Raw genomic sequence first — 20,585 nt, forward strand, 5'->3', positions numbered from 1 at the left:
GGGGAACAGGGAAGAAGAAGTACAGAGACAGCTTGATAGTTGGAATGAGGAAATCAGAAGAGCAGGAATGAAATTCAGTGCAGAAAAGAGTGAGGTGCTAATAACAAGAAACAGAGCCAGAAATGTAACAAGAACAGAAGAGTTGAGGATAGTGGAGAGTTTCAAATATCTAGAAAGCATCACTGGAGAGAAGAGAAGAATAGATGATGAGGTAAACAGAAGGGGACAAATGGGTGGTGGACTATATCAAAGTATTCGAAGATTAATATGGAACAAGAATGTACCTATGAAATGCAAGAAGGTAATATATAACACATAGTATGTGCCGATAATTATGTATGGAGCAGAGACTTAAACAATGACAGACACACACAAAAGAAAGATACAGGCAGTGGAGATGAAATTTTTAAGGAGTATATTGGGGAAGACTAGAAGAGATAGGAATGAGGAGATCCGAAAGACAGTGACACCCACTTCAGGACAGGATAGATCAGGCACAGACGAGATGGTTCGGACACATGAAGAGGAGGAAAGACTACCATTAAGAGCTTACCATGCACAAGAAGTGGGAATAAGGCCAAGGGGGAGACCAAGATGTCGGTGGAAAGAGCAGATAGGGGAGAGTGTTAGGAGAAGACGACAAGATTGGAACACTGTGGAAAGAGAGAAGTGGTGGAAGAGAAGGAAAAAAAATGGAGAGGCTCGACTTCTATGCCGACCCAGCCAGAGACAGGAAACGGCAAAGTATGATGATGATGACGATATAAATCTGGTTACAATAGTGTGTTTTATGTATGCTCCAATTACTTCTGTCAAAGTAGAGACATCATTTTCTGTTAAGAAAAAGCATTCTTTCTGACAGATGGGTATGAATCTTGGTGGAAAAAAAAACAGCTAGTGGTTATGTGCAATCAAGGCAACAAAGGAAAGTAAAAATGTTATTTCCATGTAGCTTTTAATTTTTTGAATGAAATTATAGATATAAGTGAGTCGGAATTTGTCACTTTTTTGGTTTATTGTGCCTATTTTTGTGCTTTTGGTACTTATTATTTTTGCTTTTATTGCCTATTTTCCACATTATAAATGCCTCATTTCCTATTTTAACCAAAATTAATGCCTGAACTTTCAGGCTCTACTCATTACTAATACTTAGGGACTATGGATGAGGTGATACCACTTTGAACCGATACCCAAACCAATGCCGATGCTCTCACCAATTGTCACTGATACTGATATTGATGCTTGAAAATTGTAATAATTAAAAGTTGTTCAAAATATTGTTTAATAAAATAGTGTGCAACTATCTACTTCCAATTATAAGATACAATCTATCAGAGTTGTGCTTCAAAATATTCATGATTTGCATAAGAATATTAAAATACCTCTTATATACTTGCAAAATGCAATTTTTCCACACAACACTGGTGCAAAATTAATAGAAACTTGGAATTTTGCATAATTTCCAGGATTATTACTGTGTGAAAGGGCAACGTGGAATTTTTGCAGATCTCATGGAAGTAGGGTGCCATACGTCCCATTTTAGAGGAGTGACCCGGTCATCCCGTCGATATTTAATACCACTATTTGTCCCATTTAAGTGGCCGCGGTGGCTCAGTCGGTAACGCGTCTGACTACCATGCTCAAGGTCCCGGGTTCGATCCCTGGCCGGTTCAAATCCGGGAACTTTTCTAACGGTGGAAGCGGCCCCGGCACCTACCCAGCGTCGAATAGCATGGGTACCTGGGGGAAACCCTGGGGGGTAAAGGTGGTCAGGGGCATGATGCTGATCACATCACCCCCACTCACCACCGGATCAAGAAAGTGTGGGGCGTTACCCCCACACCCCCTATACGCCTTCATGGCGTGGTGCTATGCACAGGGGAACACTTTACTTTACCTTTACCTTTACTTTATTTGTCCCATTTTATAAAAGTCTAGGAGTTAGCTTGAAAATCAAGTTTAAATTTGACAGACATTTCATGCTAAAAATTATTGATGGAATTTGGTCTGCGTTTCAAGCACTTCTTAACAAGCAAAATGTTCCATTATCGTCGAGAACATTCGAGCAAAAAGCAGTTTAGCTTGTATTTTTTATTTGTAGAACATTGAATAACCATGACCAAGAAGCATACATGTAGTTTCAATACAGACCTGCAACAAGAATTTAAATCCACGTGTCCTGACACAAACTCAAAAGTCAAATCTCTCGTAGTGTGTCGGACATGTGGGGAGTTTTCTGAAAGATTGATGAATAATTCTGACATTCCTCAACTTGAGCATCAAAGGTTGATCAGAAGGGAGCAGATACACTATGTAAGTCATACAGAGATCATAATAATATCTTTTCAGAACGGGAGATTATATTTCATTTATTGTTTATGATGTATCATTTATGTGATCCATACTTTAATAAATACAAGGGTCGTTCAAGGTTGACCGGGACTTTTATTTCTGCAGAGGAAATAGGTAGCAGAAGAAACACCAAACTATGTCAGTTTTTCAAAGTATTATCCGTGTGCTCCGAGGCACCGTTGCCATCGTTCTGCCAGCTCCCGAATTCCTTTGGCGTAGAAAGAACTTGGTTGTTGTCGTAGCCACTGGAGGACATCGCTCCGCAGTGCTTCGTCTGTCGTGAATTTCTTCCCTCCCAGATGGTCTTAAGGGGTGCAAACAAATGATAATCACTGGGAGCTAAATCCGGACTGTAGGGGGGATGGGGCAGAACTTCCCAGCGCATGTTGGCCAGAGTTGTTGTCACATTGGCCGTGTGAGGGCGGGCATTGTCATGGAGAAGAATGACATTTCCAGACAACATCCCAGGTCTTTTCTTGCGAATGGACTTTCTTACAGCACCACTCAACAATGTGGAGTAATACTGGGCATTAATCGTGCTCCCTTTCTCCAGAAAATCCACATGAATAACGCCCTTCATGTCCCATAAGACACTTGCCATGATCTTTCCAGCGGACGGCTGAGTTTTGCTTTTCTTGGGGGGCGGGGAACCTTTATGCTGCCACTCCATGCTGCGTCTTTTGGTCTCTGGGGTTGAATTGTGCAACCATGTTTCATCACACGTGATGATGGATTGCAACAATTCATCACCTTCTGCTCGAAACCGATTCAGAAGCTGTTCACAGACCGTCCTGCGTGTCCACTTCTGATCGAATGTCAGCTGGCGGGGAACCCACCTTGCACAGATTTTGCGGAAGCGTAAGTGGTCGTGAATGATTGTCTCAACACTCCCGACACTGATATTCACCTCGGCAGCAATATCCCGCACTGTTACTTGCCGGTTCTCAAGAATCATTTGCTCAACACGTGCGATATTCACTGGTGTGACTGCAGTCGGGCGAATGTGTCCATGCGCTTCATTTGTCACCAGCTCCCGTCCTTCGCGAAACTGCTCACACCATTCGTACACTTTTGTCCGCGACATCGTTTGTTCACCATACTGTGCTTGCAATCGTCTGAAAATCTCAGCTGGTTTTACGTTCTCCTTCACGAGAAATTTGATTACACACCGCTGCTCCACAGCCACAGACAAACTGCTTGTCGCCATGTTCGCTGCAACTGCTGCGCATGCGCGAAATACGTCATGCCGGGCGCTAGTTACTCACGAAGGAATACATTACGTCACCCGCACGTTTCATCATGATCCGGCTATTCATCGATTTCTTACGTACGAAAATCCCGGTCAACCTTGAACGACCCTTGTAATATTATGTTAATCATAATTATTTATAATAATAACAATTTCATAATTAGCTATGCCTAAGCTATTTTTCAGGAAGGGGTGGGGGCAGTAACGTGACCTCCTTGGGATGTCCCGTTTTGGGGGCGAAATATTATGGTCACCCTACATGAAAGACCAAAATGCCAGAAGAGTATCAGCCCGTATCCATAAATAAAATCCAACCAATACTTTCCGATACCAATATGTTGACATCAACTCAGCCCTAACAAGAACATATTGTTGTATAATATGCAACAGTTGCCATAAGTGAATTTACAAAATTGCAGTGATGGGACAAAAATGAAATTTTAACTAATAGTGATAACTAGGCACATGCATATTTTGTTTTTGACGAAAACATGAAATGTGAAATAATGCATTGTAATATTCATTTTTCATGTTCTTGAAAGGTGTGATATACATTTTCCGACAATGTTTTGTCACGAAATGATGTGAAATGAACTGCAAAATGCAAAATAAACTATTAATAGGGGCATGCATATTTCGTTTTTGGCAAAAAAATGAAATTTGAAAAAAACACATTGTAGTGTTAATTTTCCATGTTTTTAAATGGCGTGAGATGCATTTTGTGACCATGTCTTGTCACGAAATAATGCGAAATGAACTGCAAAAAGCGAAATTAACCCTTAAACACGCGACACCTTCAGAGGTCTGAATCATCCTGAGAGTTATGCAATTCCCGGCAATTTTTTTTTTATTTTTTTTGCTGTTAATATTAAAGAAGCAAAAATAGACTCCTTTACACAGAAATAAACTTAATACTCTGATAACTACATAAATGTGCTATTAGAAGTGAAATGTTAATTCTGTGGAATAAGTGTAGTTTTAAAATCAAATTTAGTATTATATTCACAATTTTAAAACCAAAAAGTATTTTTATGTACCACTTTTCATCCAGTTTTTTACCACTATAACACCGATATTTTATTTTATTTACCGCTTTTGAACCTGAAATTGTCTCAGTTTTTGTACCGAAATTTTGCTTTTTTATTTACCAAAAATATGTGCCTCTAACTATTAAGCATGAAATTTGGAATTTATTTACCCATACAACACTTTCTGAAGACTGAATTATCCTGTAACTTATGCAAATCAAACAAAGTTGATTAATTCTGCTGTAAATATTTGACAAGCAAACATGGAGTCCTTTCCAGAGAAAAAACTTAATACTCTACTAACTACATGAATGTGATATTAGAAAGGAAATATTCATTTTGTGTAAATTAATGTAGTTTTGAAATCAAATTTAGGGTTACATTCATCACTTTAACACCGAAATGCCATTTTATATGCTGCTTTTTTAATCCCGAAATGTGCCTAGAGTTTGTACCAAAATCTTGATATTTTATACACCATAAATATGTCACCCTAGTGATATCACAATACCAATAACCATTTTTCTACCAATCTCATCAAAAGCAAACAACATGAAATATAGAATGATGCCTTCATCTCCTAATTAGTTCCAGGGTTTTCTCCAAGCTATTATAATTACAGGAAAACATCGTTAATACGATAGTGGTTAATACGAAGTACCCTTTAATCCAAAGTTATTCCCACTCCCCAACCGATAAGATAGGATTTATAATGTATTTTAGTACAGATAAATCGAAATATGGATAATTTTTAATACGAAGTTGTTTACAAGACCCTTCGACAAAACTGGTTTCGCTTAATTAGAAGTAGACACCTGCGTAAGTCGGTAAGAGAAGACTGAATGTGGAGAGAGCTTGGACGTTATTTTAACTTGACCTTGACATGTTTCCTTGTCCTAAGAGCTGCTGACAACTCGAGGGAAGCAGCCCGAAATGGCCACTGGACTTGCATTCTTTGTCAATGTGCATGGCAGGTCAAGCTCTTTCACTGCTGAATGCACCTTGGAAATATTCACCAGTGCCAGATGAGAAATGCGAGATAAGATCGCAGGAAATTGAAATTGAATTTAAAATTATGGGTGTGTCAGCACTAAGGCTATTTTGCACCCGTCCAGCCCCTTATCGTTACAAATAACAACTAACATTGCATAACTAAAATCTTAAAAACATTCTGACTCGTTAAAAGCAAGCTGAGGCTGTAAAGGGGCACTCAGCACACATAAGGACAAGAGACAGCACAACACACAGAATTATACTGGCCACAGGGCCAGTCGTCAGAGCCTCGTTTGTCTGCAAAGTTCAGTCCAGGGTGTACTACGTGGAAGTGAGGTTGACAATTGGGTGAACTATGTGGAAGCATTACCCCATACACCCCAAGATCGCAGGAATGTTCCAAAATACAAGACACATGGCACCTGGAAGTCTCGCCCATCTGTCTAGCTCGGAGCTCGAGATTCAGCAGTTTTCCGTGAGCAAGCAACTCTTGTCCTGGTAGCCGACAATTTCCGGTAACCACTTTCATTAAAAACGTATTCTTTGTGCCCTGTAGAACTTCATAAAAAAGGGAAACTGTTACAGATAAACAAAGCCACATATGCCAACTAAAGATCATCAACCAGCTTAATGCGTTGTCATCTAGATTTCCACAAAAGTTTACCTCGATCTTACGTATGTTGTAACTGCCGTTTCCCGCTTCATAAGTTTCCCCAACTGTGCCGGTCATATAATTTGCCCAAAAAAAGTGTTTTGTTGGCTGAGTGACTTCTCCCTCTTCTCCTATTAGCAAACGGGGGGGGGGGGGGGTTGATGCTAATTGTTTCGGCTGCGAGTTTCTTGCTCGTGTGCGCACATGGGCTGATTTCGGGTGAGGTTGGATCCCCCTCCTTTCCTTTGACGTCTAAAATGAAGCAACCAGTTCTGAATAAGTTCATCAAAACAAACAAAAACCATACGGTAAGAAAAAAAATGACCCTCCTCCTTCCTCCTACAAGACCAATAAAAAAAAAGAAGTTATACAAGAGGAAAAGTTTTGGCGGAGCAAGTATTTGACCTCCAGAATAGCATACTCCTAAATCCAACAATAAATTGGATTTCATATCTGAAAATACGCAAGTTTCCTAAAGCTTGTTTTGAGTTCATTTTATGCTGATGAGCTAATCGGGACTAAATATACAGTTTAAAGTGGAAACTAAACCAGAGTGATTATCGAGTGCGGCGCTGTAGAAAGGTTGTGTTGTCCCCCAAGGGAATCTTATCTTATCAGATAATCCTGTAACGGACAATGTTCTAGTGAACCCACATAAAATCCAAAATTCATTGTCCGATTATCTCCCGTCTTTTGCTCGTGCCAGTATGGCGGCTGTCAAGATTCTTCAGAGTTTCGCTTCTTGCAATGAATGAGAGATTGTTTTCCTTTCCGTAGGTCTCCGTGCAAACGGGTTTCTTATGTACTAGAATTGTAAGAATTTTGTGTGAGAGCCACAAATGTGCACAATTGAAATAAAATACCACTTTTTAAAAGACTTCTTTGGTGAAAACTATTTCATGTTCTATTGTCCTTCCCACAATATGCATCCTGTGCATAACAGGTTGTATAACTACGCAGGATAAATGGTATTACAGTCTCCTTGAAATCTTTGTGTCCGCGTCCTCATTTTGTGTAACATTTTTTACCCTTTCTTTAAAACTTACAATATTATTATGCAGTACATATAAAGCTTATTTTCTGAGCTACCACCAAGTATAAAACATCCGTTGTGGGGGTAATTTATACTCTACTTTATTTACACCTGAAAAACAGGCACCATCTTGAAAAGTTTGGATAACTCGAAGTCGTTTAATTCGAAGTTGACATTTTTTGGTCCCTTGAACTTCGTATTAACGAGGTTTTCCTGTATTTGCATGGAATTATTTTACCATAATCAAATTTGATTGTTTCAATAATGAATGTATCTTACCTTGTATACTTTGCCCTTACATACAAACAATTCTATGAGAGTGGGTGTGTGGTCAATTGCAGCATCAATGTAATGCAAGGCTTTCTCTGTCTCATTAAGATAGTCATAATGCTGGGAGAGATAGTAATAAGCCCACAGAAGAGCGGATGCAGGTTCTGCAGGAACAGTCTCAGCTTCTGCAAAAGAAATAAAGACATTTTATTATTCAACAAAGAAATAAAGTACATTATAAATATGCAACTCCCACAGACTAAATTTGAAACTGTCCTAATATCTCCCATAATCTTAACTTAATGCAAGGTTGTTCAAATTTATGGCTTGACTAAGGATTGACCCCTTCCTAGCAATGAACAATATGAAACATGATCTGGAAACCAGACAGGGGTATTAACATTCCTGCAGACTAATCCAAGCCAACCCCCCAATGAAGTTCTTACAACATAAACCCCATCTAAATGGTCACCTCACAACCCAAACTTCTCAAACCACACAAACCATTAACTATTATGGATTCCAGAATGGTTATCCTACCTGTACATAGCATACCATAACTAAAACTAACCATAAACTAACATAAAACTCAACATAAAATCACTAATACAGAAGGTCAGTCAACGTCTATGGAAACAATTTTGTGACACCTGGCCTAGGGCGTAAAGCCATGCTTCCACCACCGGTTGTGCTCGATATGACGACCCTGACTATAGGCAATAGCCCGACACCGAAGTTTTCATTGGAGGAGGCTTTTGTTCAGGGAAGTCTGATCAAGTTTGGACCACTCCTCTTGGTGCACTTTCCACATGCCATTCAATGTGCATGCGCGACGTAAGGAAATCGCTGGCTTCAAACACCCAAAGGCAAAAAAGTCCATTGGTGTAGCGTCGGGAGACTTTGACAGGAATGTTGGAATATGGGATAGCACGGATCCCGGTGTCACGCGCTTGGCGGGCCATGTATGCCACAGTTGTTCGAGCCATATGGCTGGATGGCTTGTCTTGATGAATGACGATCTTCGACACCTCAGCACCACGTAAAGACTGCATATCCTGCCGGTATAATGGATCCAGAACGTGCTGTTGATAGTATGCTGCATTAATTTTCACATTGTGTGCAACTCGATGCAGGGGAAGTTTCCCTTTGTGGCAAAAAAAGGCAACCACCATGAAGCCACAGGGAAAACTTTCGCGGCACGTGCGCACCCAATTTGCCTGGTCCTTGGCATCCTTTGGATGATAGTAAATGGCTCGGACCCGCTTGGAGTTTGACAAATAGATCCAGGCCTCATCTAAGGTGACCACATATTTCCATTTGTCACCAGCTAAATATCGTTCACAGAGCCGTTTGCAATGGACCCTGCGTTCATGGATGTGTTTGTCTGTGAGTGTGTGAACACGTGGCATATGCTTCACTTGAAGCCGTAAATCCTGGCTGATATCCTGTGCACAGTTGTTTTGGATCTTCCAACACTCCTGGCAATGGCTCTTTGTATCGGTGGATTCTCCTTTGTAACCATCTTCTACACTTGTCGAACCACATCCATTGTACGTTTGGGATGGGGGTGTTGTTTCCTTGCCACTGTGCGCACACCTACTTCCTCTGGCTGTGCATTTTTGTTGCATTTCATTGCATTGGCAATACCCTTCTTGGAAATGGTGAAACCCTTCGACGACACTGTTTCGAAATTTCACTGTAGCTGTATCGTATGTCGGAAAGAGCTGTGATGTACCCCTCCCAGAATGGGGTCACTTTTGCAGGCATTTTCTGCTCGGCGAACTTCACTGTCTGCTAGCGTCTTCTCCACACACCTAGTTTCTGATTGCTCTGCTTCGCATGCTTCCCGTGTGATTACAGTATGATGGTTATTGTCATATGGCATCATAAGATTAAAAGAATGTAATGAATGTTGAGAACATTTAAATAATCTACGTACGTCCATAAACCTGTACAATACGAATTTCAGAAAATAACGCTAGATGGCACCATTTGTAAGTCATTATAAATTGTAAAATTCTTAAATCACATTGTACGTGAATGTTATTTTGAAGTTAAATTCAAAGTCATGGTTTTGCAAGTGCCTTTGTAACAAATTTTAATCTCTTGTTGTTGAAGATCTCATTGTCGTAAAATTTACCGCCAAAAACAGTTTGCTATCGCTATGCACAAGGACATTTTGATGTGACGGCGGCTGCACGCAAGGACAATTTGCAGTGATGGCGATAACCTATAAAACTTACAGCGTGATATTCTCCATGCTATCGCATGAATAAAGACAGAAAGTTTGTTCAATCATTTATTGCAAAAACATCATGGACACATACATCTGCAAATATGGTGATGTTATATAACTATATAAACTGACAAATTATCCGAATTAATTGTGTTGTACACAAAAAGACGGTGGGAAGGAGTAGAAGAAGAGGAAGAAAAAAAGGGAGAAGGAACTGGAAAATAGATGGAGCGGAAGAAGCTTGTTGGTGAAGTGAAGGGATAATCTTTTCCCGTAAAATTTTGGTGATCACACGTTTGTGAGACAAGAACTGAGTGTTCTTTCCACACCGGTAACGGAAGAGGAATGTCTGCAAGTATTTGAGATTGAAGATGCGTAAGTGATATGTTGAAAATATCGTGCCCAAACAGTCCGCAGAGGGACAGCGGCATGGCATCTTATTCCGGCTTCACAAGGTAAGCTGTCGTTTTCCAAACATTTTGCATGAGCTCATGTCGACGCAAATTAGGTAGATCTACCAAAACTAAACAGTGTATGAAAATGCATGCATTCGTGTGAGGCGTGTGTAGCAAGATAATTCACACAAAAATTCGTGTGGAATGTCATGATGGACATTAACTAACGGGTGACGTTTTCATTATCTGGTTCGAGTACTCATTGATAAGAAACAAGAATCTTGTATTTTTCTATATATAACAGTTGAACTTTGTACAGTGTGTTTGTAACTCATTGAGAGTGCATTAAAAACCATAAATGGTATAGGAATTATGGTAATTTAAATTTTATGCAGAGTGACCTGTGGGGTAGCTTCCTCCAAAACAAGGGGAAAATACTGGTTGGAGTTCTCAGTTCTCCTGGAGCGTCATACGAAAATTACGGATACTCAGATGGGGTTTCTGACGTCATATTTTATTTGGGGTAGTTGATCTTCCCAGCAAATTTCCTCCCACCTGCGCTTTCAGGCACTGCGAGAGTGACCTGTGGGGGGGGCTTCCTCCAAAGTAAGGGAAAATACTGGTTGGAGTTCTCAGTTCTCCTGGAGCGTCATAACAGCATCCTGGGCAGACGTTCTGAATCGCTTCCATAAACGTGGACAGACCTTCTGTAGTTTAACTAATTATTAAATAAACTAAATCATTAAATAAATAACAATCCTTTGCAAAAGAACGGGCCAATACATAAATATAAATTTGAACTCGCCAATGTATGTATAGAATACTCTCATTTTTTCTCCTAATGTATTTATGTATGTAAATTGAAATTTATGAAGAGGAGGAGAACAAAAAATGCGGGAGGAACCATTAAATTCAGAAACACTGACATCCTGGTTTACCAGGATGGAGGCAGGCTTAATTTGACCCCCCCCCCTTGCTCCTCCGTTTTTGTTTGAAGGATTGATCTTGGGTCATTGCCATTCCAAGCAAATGCTCTACCATTGAGATACCAAGACAACCTCAGACTTCATGCTTATATAAGACGTAAGCGAGTTACTAAAGATTTACAAGTAAGTTTTGCAGATATATTTTTGGTAACTCGCTTACGTCTTATATTATCAACCGCATTGTTTATTCCCCTTAACATGAATTCATGCTTATGTTCAGTGCCAGAAAGATATTCTAATAGTTAGAGGCATGCATATTTAGCTGTTGATTAAACCCTGAAATGTGAAGTAACACACTGTAATGTTAATTTTTCTTAAATTTTTGAGAGGTGTGAGGTACAATTCCCTACCATGTTTATTTAACTAAATAACATGAATTGAACTACACATTGCAAAATGGACTCTCAAATACGAAACCTACAGTTTATTTACAGACACAAAATTATCAGAACTATCCTGCAAGTTATGCAAAATCAAGGAAAATTTCACTAAGTAACTGAAGTCCAGTTTTGGCATGTACTTACTGTTTTACTCTACCTTTTGCCACATCATGTGGCTTCTTCAGGAGTTATGTCAAGAATAGTCAAAGTTTAAAACATTGGTAGGTAAGTTGGGTTAAAAACAGTTAAAAAGATCAATTATCTAACAAGGGCAATTTATTAGTTGTTCTGTAAATATTTGAGAAGCAAAAGATGGACCCATTAACACAGGTGCTGCTGTAGGCTGAAGGAATTATCTGAATATGATGTAGACGGCTGGTCGCCTGGCATTGAAACTTCAGCCTGCACTGTACCACTGTTATCATTTTCATCATCAAAAACTGATGCTACATAAATAAAAGGTCTGGCTTCTGTCTTGGTTTAGCAATGTGATTTGTTAATCACTATATATGGTGGAGGCTGCACATGCTTACACACACAATAAATATATATATATATATATATACATTATATATCCTGAGGATATACCTGAACTACACCAATGTGCTATTAGAAAGGAAATGTTTATTATGTGTAATAAGTACAGTTTTAAAATCAAATTTAGGATAATATTTACCATTTTAACATCAAAATGCCATTTTAAACTGCTTTAGATCCACAAACGTATCCAGCTTTCTACAGAAATCTTGATATTTTATTCACCATAAATATGTAGCACTAAGGATAAGATTTCCTAACCATTATGCCTGTCAGCTACGTAAATAAATTGCATTCTGTTGCTCCCGATACTTACCATCTTCACTAAACCTATTAACAGCCTTCAGAGCGTCGACATATTGCAACATTAGTTTCTCGACAATGTCAATCTTTTCTGGATCTTTATACAATGACCGCATATCTACAAACAATGGTGGCACTCCTTTATGAAGTCCTTGTCTCAGGTATTTGTCAACTAATATCCTAAATTGTTCACCTGCAAAGAAATGTCATCGTTATTAATCATGATTTTTATATTCATTCAAATAAAATTCGTGTTGCAGATCAAACTTACAGCCTTAATATTTTAATGTTGTGAAAACTTAAAATTTGTTGGAATATTTATACCATATTTACTCTAGTTCCCCACACCAGTGATGATGCCAAAGGGGGGCAGGGGGAGTGCCCCTTGGTCAGACACTTCACCCCCCGTCTGCCCCCCAACTGAAGTTAATGAAATATCGAATAATAAGAGAGGTCATTTATAAGAGTGTGACGATTTTCACCTTCTCTAAGTGGTGTATTCTGCATGATATCATTTTTCCTACTTTTAATACCAACTTGACTAACACACATTAATTTGTTTTAGTATATATATATATAACACCATTAGGCCTTGTTTCCATGATTATGAAAAACTAAGTATGCTGACCAAGGCAGTAATTTATTTTATTAAAAACATAAACTAAACATAACGTTTCAACCTTCTAGCAAGGTCTTCATCAGACTCTGTATCAAGTACAAAAGTAACAATGCCCTTTTTGTGTATCTTGTTACTTTTGTACTTGATACAGAGTCTGATGAAGACCTTGCTAGAAGGTTGGAACGTTACGTTTAGTTTATGTTTTTAATAAAATAAATTACTGCCTTGGTCAGCATACTTAGTTTTTTAATATATATATATATGTGTGTGTGACTTTCGTTCAAGATTCGAGCACCGACCTGGCGATAGGCAATTTCTCATTCATTTATGTCCTTTAATCATCGCGATTAACTAAGTTTTAACCTGTTTTAAGAACTGGAAAGAAGCATTGAATGTGGATGGTTTTAACGAAAATTCTGAGGACCACAAAACATCATCTGTAGTACAAGCAAATTATTCTAATCGTGGATTGTTGTTAGTGACAATGTCAATGCTAATTAGTAAAAGCACATAGTCTGTGGTAAAAGACATTCGAAGGTGATTCAAGATTTGGTTGGTTGGTTGATTTGTGTTTTATGTCTAGTTTATGCCCAGTAAGGCTAATCGGGACTGGACCTACAGTTTAAAGTGCCTCCACCGGGTATCAAACCCAGGACCAAAGATGATCCAAGAAAACAGACACTACATGTCAGTTGTTGTGGATGCATCACGGTTTCTTACTATTCAGAGACTTGATTTTCGAGATGATGAGTCTGCGGCAAACCTTACCAAAAGGAATTTCTTCGATACTCTTGAACTTAATTTCAAAATGAGGGGATATTATTCGGAAATGTATTGAACTTCAACCTTAAAATGCAAATTGGCATTTCACAAGGTTCACACACTAGTTCATTCTATTTAAGAATTCCAGTTTCCAATGCAGCGTGACAAAACCTTCTTGTGTTTGAAACCTTGCTCGAAACAGGATGCTTGATGGCAGCTGCCTCATTTGGCTGTCCTTGCTATTGAGAAGGAATGAATGCCAAGTCTTGAACGGACCGAAGGTGGGCAATGTGTTCTCCAAAGCAGCAGAATTCTACTACAGGAGAATTGCACTTCACTAATTGACTTGAGTTGCTTGTTTCTAATACTTAAGATGATTAATTTCTTCCAACGTCACGTTTATTTTGCAAGAAAATTAAACTCTTCTAAACATTTTTTTCGTCATTTATATTATTATAGGGATGGGACCGATTAATCGGTACTCTATCGGTATCATCCGATATACGCATATCAGTGTATCAGTTTATCGGTAAAATTACCGATTATTTTACCGATCCAATATATCGATAAATACCTTATAATTTAGTGCAAAATTCTGCCATTTTGTTGTAATTTTTACGGATAATCTCCATGCCTTTTTTCTAAAAAAGTAAATGTCTAAATATTCAACTTCTTTTGCACGCAGTCACCTTGAAACACACATTTATTAAGGAGATCAATCATCATTTCAGGTTCTTCAAGGACCATTTCTAATTTTATATCGGATCGGCAGAATATCGGTTATCGGTATCGGTAAAATTTATATCGGTACTTTATCATTATCAGCCAAAATTTCATATCGGCTCATCCCTATATTATTATTTTATAACTTGAATATTTATATAAGTAGTTTCATCTCAAGAAAGACGATGAATTATAAATGTCTTCCAATACTGAAATAGGCCACTAGAAACAATGCAAGTTGCGGAAGTTCCCACAAATAAAAAAAAAGAAGAATTAATGCCTTTATTGAAGAGAATCATATGGAGATAAACTCGTAGTCAAGAAGTAAATTTAGGCAGTAAACGTCCACTCTGAAGGACAAACACCATACATGAATATAATAAACATAATAATAATTATTAGTAGTAGTATTATTATTATATATTTATTATATATACAGTATGTAGTATTTTCGGGCATTTTAATGAGACTGCCCCCCCCCCCAAAATATATTTTTTCATCCCCCTTCCACCTCCCCAGTCACTTTTACCTGGTGCCGTCACTGCCCGACACATTTTACTGAAAAAAAAAAAAAACAACTTGAAAATTAGGATATGCTGCTTACATGGGAATGGAAAACCCATCATAGTGAATGTTGTGGGAAAGGAAATAGAACATAAAAAATGTTGTTACCTCTTTCATAATTTATGACTGATTGATTTGAAATTAAAATTGTGGGTGTCAGCAATTATGGTATTTTGCACCAGTCACACTATACAAGGTTCAGCACTTTACTGTAGCTAAAATCAACGCATGTCTCCGAGGAATAAAATCTCCTTGCCTAAATGAAAGCTGGGGAACTAAACACAGGACAAATCACAGAACAACACACAGCCTTATGGATGATTATACTGGCCGTAGGTCCAGATGCCACAGCCTTATTGGCCTGCAAAAATTTCAGTTACCATACTATGTATGAGTCAGGTTTTACTCGTGGGTGCTTTCACCAAAGGTCACCCCTTACACTCCACCCTCTTCTATAATTTATGTATGAATTGAAAATAACTTTAAAAATATGTTCCGGTCCACAAGCTTGATGCAACCAATAGCCATGTAAATCTGGAGACAGGGAAGATGCAATTGCTTCTTATGATGTGTGACAATAGATAACTTTTCGAGGATAATTTCTAGAACTAGGACAGCACTATTACAATATCAAAGAAGTTTGCATTTTATAAAATTTGCCTATTGATGGCACTGTGTGGGGGGAAAAAATTATCTTCTATCACAAACCACATTACTCTTATTTTGAAATGCTATCTGACCACAGCTATTAAAATGTTCTTCTTAAAGGTTCGCATAACACCTTTTTATACATGTAAAATAATAACAGTTATTTTTAGTGGTTTTCATTGATTTTATCTGCGACGTTTCGTTCTGGTTTCCCAGAACTTTCTCAAGCTACACTAAGATATACATACAAAAACACAACCTCACACCTCACAGAAGTGTAGAGTCACTAGCCATGTGAGGTTGTGTTTTTGTATGTATATCTTAGTGTAGCTTGAGAAAGTTCTGGGAAACCAGAACGAAACGTCGCAGATAAAATCAATGAAAACCACTAAAAATAACTGTATTAGATTATTTTGCTATTAAAATAAGGAGGAAAGTGTTATTGTAAAAATTGGTTGTTATGATAAAGCTTCTGCTCATTCTGGCAAGAACTAAAAAAACATTTTCCCTTAATTTTCTTCCTTCAAGATCCAGGTCCAAGGCACCTGTGAGGATGTGGGACGTTCGAGTAATATGCTAAGTCATAGAATATAAGACCTGATACATTGTAACTATATTATAACAACCTATCCATTCTTTTTTAATCTTAGATTTATTTACACAACCCAGGACTCAGAAATTGATGCAAAATATTTTTTCGTGACCAGGAAGATGATGCTAACACTGTTTATATTTTCCATTCCTGACATTTTCTTATTGTTTGTTATTGGTCATTTTTAGTATTTTTGCAGGGTTTTGTTGCATTTTGGTCCTTCATGGTTATTTGCTTTTCTCAAAATTCAACAGTGAAAAATCAACCGTGTATTTCAATGCAAATAGAGTGGACATTTTTGAATAACCCAGCAAGCACTATAATTATTAATTTATAATAATGTCTTTTCCCATCAAAAACCAGGGTGTGCATTATACACACGTAAATACGGTACACTATTATGTCCACGTGGTTGAAAATACTATTATCTTTTCTAATACACAACTACTAATCAAGCATTTTCATACTAACCGGTTGCAAAATTCAGAGGTAGTCTTTTAGGAGCCTGTGCTCTAGGAAATAGTTCTTGGTAATGTTCATAGAGTTTTAGCTTGTCTTCTGTAATTTGCAACTGTTTAGCTTCTTGGAGTTTATAATAATACAACGTGTTTTCTGGATTTCGCTGGAGAAGCTCTTCATACACTCTTTCCGCTGATGGAAACCTCTTAAGCTCTAGATACAAATGACCTGGAGAGAGAAAAAAGATATGGTCAATTACAAACAAACATTGGATTACTCACGTAAACCGACAAGTAATCTTATTTGTGGTGTTATGCAGCGAACACAGTGAAAGTATTGTGAAGGGAAGTACCAGGTATCTGAAGTGCTCTTTTTGTTGTTGCCTGCTTTGCTTAATTACGAAGGATCACAATCTTTATGAATACAGCAGTTTTTCAAAATTAATCAGACATGACAACACAACAAAAAGAGCACTATGGAAAGACAGAACTTTCCCCACAGAATGGAGTGAACACGTTTTAACATAGAAGTTCAAAATTTGTCAATTTTTTTTTAAAAAAAAATGTTAGCAATAAACAATGACAGGTTGAGAAGAAGATGTAAAGATACACTGAGTCATTTGCTATGTAGAGATAGATTGTGTTTTGTTGTTGTTGTTTAAATCTCTATGGAGTTATAAGTTACAATAAATCATATTGAAGTTGAATGATAAAACTCCAAGGATTTTTGTGGAAAAATTAAGTTCTGACATGTTATACATGGAAAGTATCTGGAGTTTATTAAACTAGTTCAAATAACTTTACATTTGCAATAAATTATTGGCACTTACCGTAAGTTTCCAAAACAGCAAGTCTATCACATATCAGTTCACAGTACTTGTCTAGATGTGCAAGCGCTTCTTCCAATGAGCCAGACTCCTGGATCACCATGTTCTGATACAACAGAAGTTCACTATGCTCATAATCATATGAGCTTTTCTGAAACAAAAAATAACATCCTGTATATGTGTGTGTGCAGGAAAGTGTCCTTCAAAAACTGTAATGTGATACTTTTAAAAATAATCTTACATTTAGAATTCCAAATATCAATTCATATTTCACAAATTCATTCCATCAATATCTGGCAAAAAAGATGTCAGCAGCTATTTATTTACAAAATAATGACTCTTAAACCAGCCAACAGCTTAGTCTGAAACTGTATGGCAATGTTTATTGTTATTCCCATAAATAATTAATTTAATGAAATGAAAATCATCTCTGTTACAATTTTAAACATTTTATTCAATAATAAGTCAGCCTCAAAAAATATTACTTTGCATGTTTAGTAGGAAAGAGCCAAGATAAAATCTTGGCCAATACCGATAAAGTGCAGACATAAAATTTATCAATACCGATATTCTATCAATCAGATATAAAATGCCAAGTAGTTCTTCAAGAGGAATGGTTCACCGACCTCCTTAATAAATGTGTGTTTCGAGGTAACTGAAGTGCAAAAGAGGTTGCATATTTAGACATTTACTTGTTTTAAAAAGTAGGGTGTGGAGATTATTTGTAAAAGTTATTAAAAAATGGCAGAATTTTGCACTATATTATAAGATATTTATAGATATATTGGATCGGTAAAATGATTGGTACACTGATATGCCTATATCAGCTGATACAGTACAGATTAATCTGTACCATTCCTAATATTAAGTTTACTTTTGTTTTTCATTAAAATTCATACTTTTTTATGACATTTGGTATCCCTGATTTTCTTTTCCTTTACAAAAATATGAAACTGCACCCACAAAAGAATTACATCCTCTAAATTAAAAGTCTAAAGGGATTGCCAAACAGGCAAATGTCACCATCTTGATTCTATATTTTCTGGATTTTTGGTCCCCAGGTTAAATAAAAGTTTTCAAATTTATTGTTATTTAAATTACCTATTTTTGTTTTTATAACTGTAATGCCTTCTTTTATGTCTCTTTCTAATTTATTATTAGCACTTCCAATCAAATACACTTTTGCCAGTGAAGATAAACAATTCAAATATGATGCAAGAAAGTACTTACAACCAAAGTTTTACGAAATGCCTCCAATATCTTTAAAGCCATTTCGTAATCCTTGAGCAGATGATATGCCATTGCAAATCCGATCCATGATGCTCGCTGTGTTGGACGCAACATAAATAGCTGATACCTGGTGTCCTGAACAGAAAAAGAAAAATGCAATGCATAAATACATGACGAGAAAGTAAACTGAGTTCTTGGAAATGAAGTGACAATAAACAAATGGAACATAGTGTAACATATGAGGGGCGTTCAAGTCAAACCAGAACTTTTAATTTTACAGGCATAACAATGTATGCTCGCGTGGTGGTACTACACACAGCATTAAGTGGCTAGTGTGTCCTATTACTGATAGGCAGACACGTGTTATGGGCCAATCCAGAGACTGTTAATAAAGGTGGCAGACAACAATAGTAGTACGCGAATGGAACAGCATGTGTGGAAGTTTGTCAACGAAGGGGTAAAATTCACGGAGATCCACAAAATACTTCAAACTCAGTATGGTGATGAGACGGTCAGCCATAGTAAGACATCTGAATGGTGTAAACAATTCAAAGATGTCCGTACGTCCGTCATTGACGATCCGGATCATGGTGAGGCAAGGTGTCCTTGGATGGTTCAGGCAAATTTACTAACCTTTTCATGTAGACGTTATCCACACATTAGTTAAACACTGTGGTAAGTGTATATAAGTAGGAGGAGAGTATGTTGAAAAATATATAGTTTCCACTCCTTGAAATTGTTCTATAATTTAATAAACTCAGAAGTCCTGGTTTGACTTGAATGCCGGTCATACTTGCTTTTACTTTTTTATGTGATGATATTCTGGCAAAGAGAAACACACATTTTAGTGTATTAACAGGTATTAACATTTATCAATATTGAAGTATTAATTTAAGTTTGTTTTCACCATGGTCCTTGAAAAGTGAAGAACTGGGTTCCATTGCAATTACATTTACTAGGTGATGAGCTGGTAGAAATTGTTTTATACTGATAAGAGTGACAATATAGAAGTAACTAATACAGGAAAACAATATCATGTATATACTTTATAAGGAGCCTTAATGTTTCACCTCTTTATTTAATGCAGGATTACAATGGACTTTATTAACTTACTGAAGATTTGAGGGTCAACCACGCTGGAAAAGAGTGCTAAAGACCTGGTTCGATCCTTCGTTGACCGATTGATTGAATTGCTTTATTGTACACCCAACGGCGAAAGAAACAGTAGGGAAATTGTCCACCACCATTTTCATTCGGTCTGAATTACACAATATGATAACAACAAATTGAAATAATGACTTCAATAAGCAAAGAACAATGCCTGCTTCGAACCAACATAGTTCCTTTCCTTAAAACAACACAGGATGTAGAACAAAAAAAGTAATTAAAATAGCAGTGGACAATTTGCCTACCATTATCTTTGCCGTTGACTGTACATCTTGTTTTGTGCCACTTTTGGCCAATTTGCAAAGATGGGGATGAGTGATGATATAATTACATTGATGAAAGGACACTCACAAACATCCTTGCCCAGGCCGGGATTTGAACCTGGGACCCACATCGTAGCGCGATGTGCTAAACCACTCCACCATGGGGGCCGGTGGGTTGAACCTCGAAGTTCACCAATTTTAAACATGCTAAACCATTTGGGTAAGCAAGGCTAATAGCTAATTTAGTTTCAATTAGGTTTTCTTCTAATTTACATTTGTTACAAGCAATTTAAAAGATATTCATCTTAAAATTACAAA

At 37.4% G+C, this 20,585-nt stretch overlaps 1 protein-coding gene across 1 annotated transcript in view; it reads right to left on the reverse strand.

The window, feature by feature from the left end:
- The window catches only part of Naa15-16 (N-alpha-acetyltransferase 15/16), a 225,806-nt gene that overhangs the window by 185,216 nt on the left and 20,005 nt on the right, over positions 1-20,585 (reverse strand). The window contains exons 4-8 of the mRNA XM_083129528.1: positions 18,838-18,972; positions 17,611-17,758; positions 16,794-17,009; positions 12,428-12,607; positions 7,587-7,762 (exon numbers count right to left, since the gene is read on the reverse strand). Coding sequence (XP_082985654.1) covers positions 7,587-7,762; positions 12,428-12,607; positions 16,794-17,009; positions 17,611-17,758; positions 18,838-18,972 — 855 coding nt within the window. The remainder of the gene's footprint in view (positions 1-7,586; positions 7,763-12,427; positions 12,608-16,793; positions 17,010-17,610; positions 17,759-18,837; positions 18,973-20,585) is intronic.

The sequence above is a fragment of the Lepisma saccharinum genome, chromosome 10 (assembly GCF_977018435.1).
Source record: "Lepisma saccharinum chromosome 10, izLepSacc3.1, whole genome shotgun sequence".
Taxonomy (NCBI): domain Eukaryota; kingdom Metazoa; phylum Arthropoda; class Insecta; order Zygentoma; family Lepismatidae; genus Lepisma; species Lepisma saccharinum.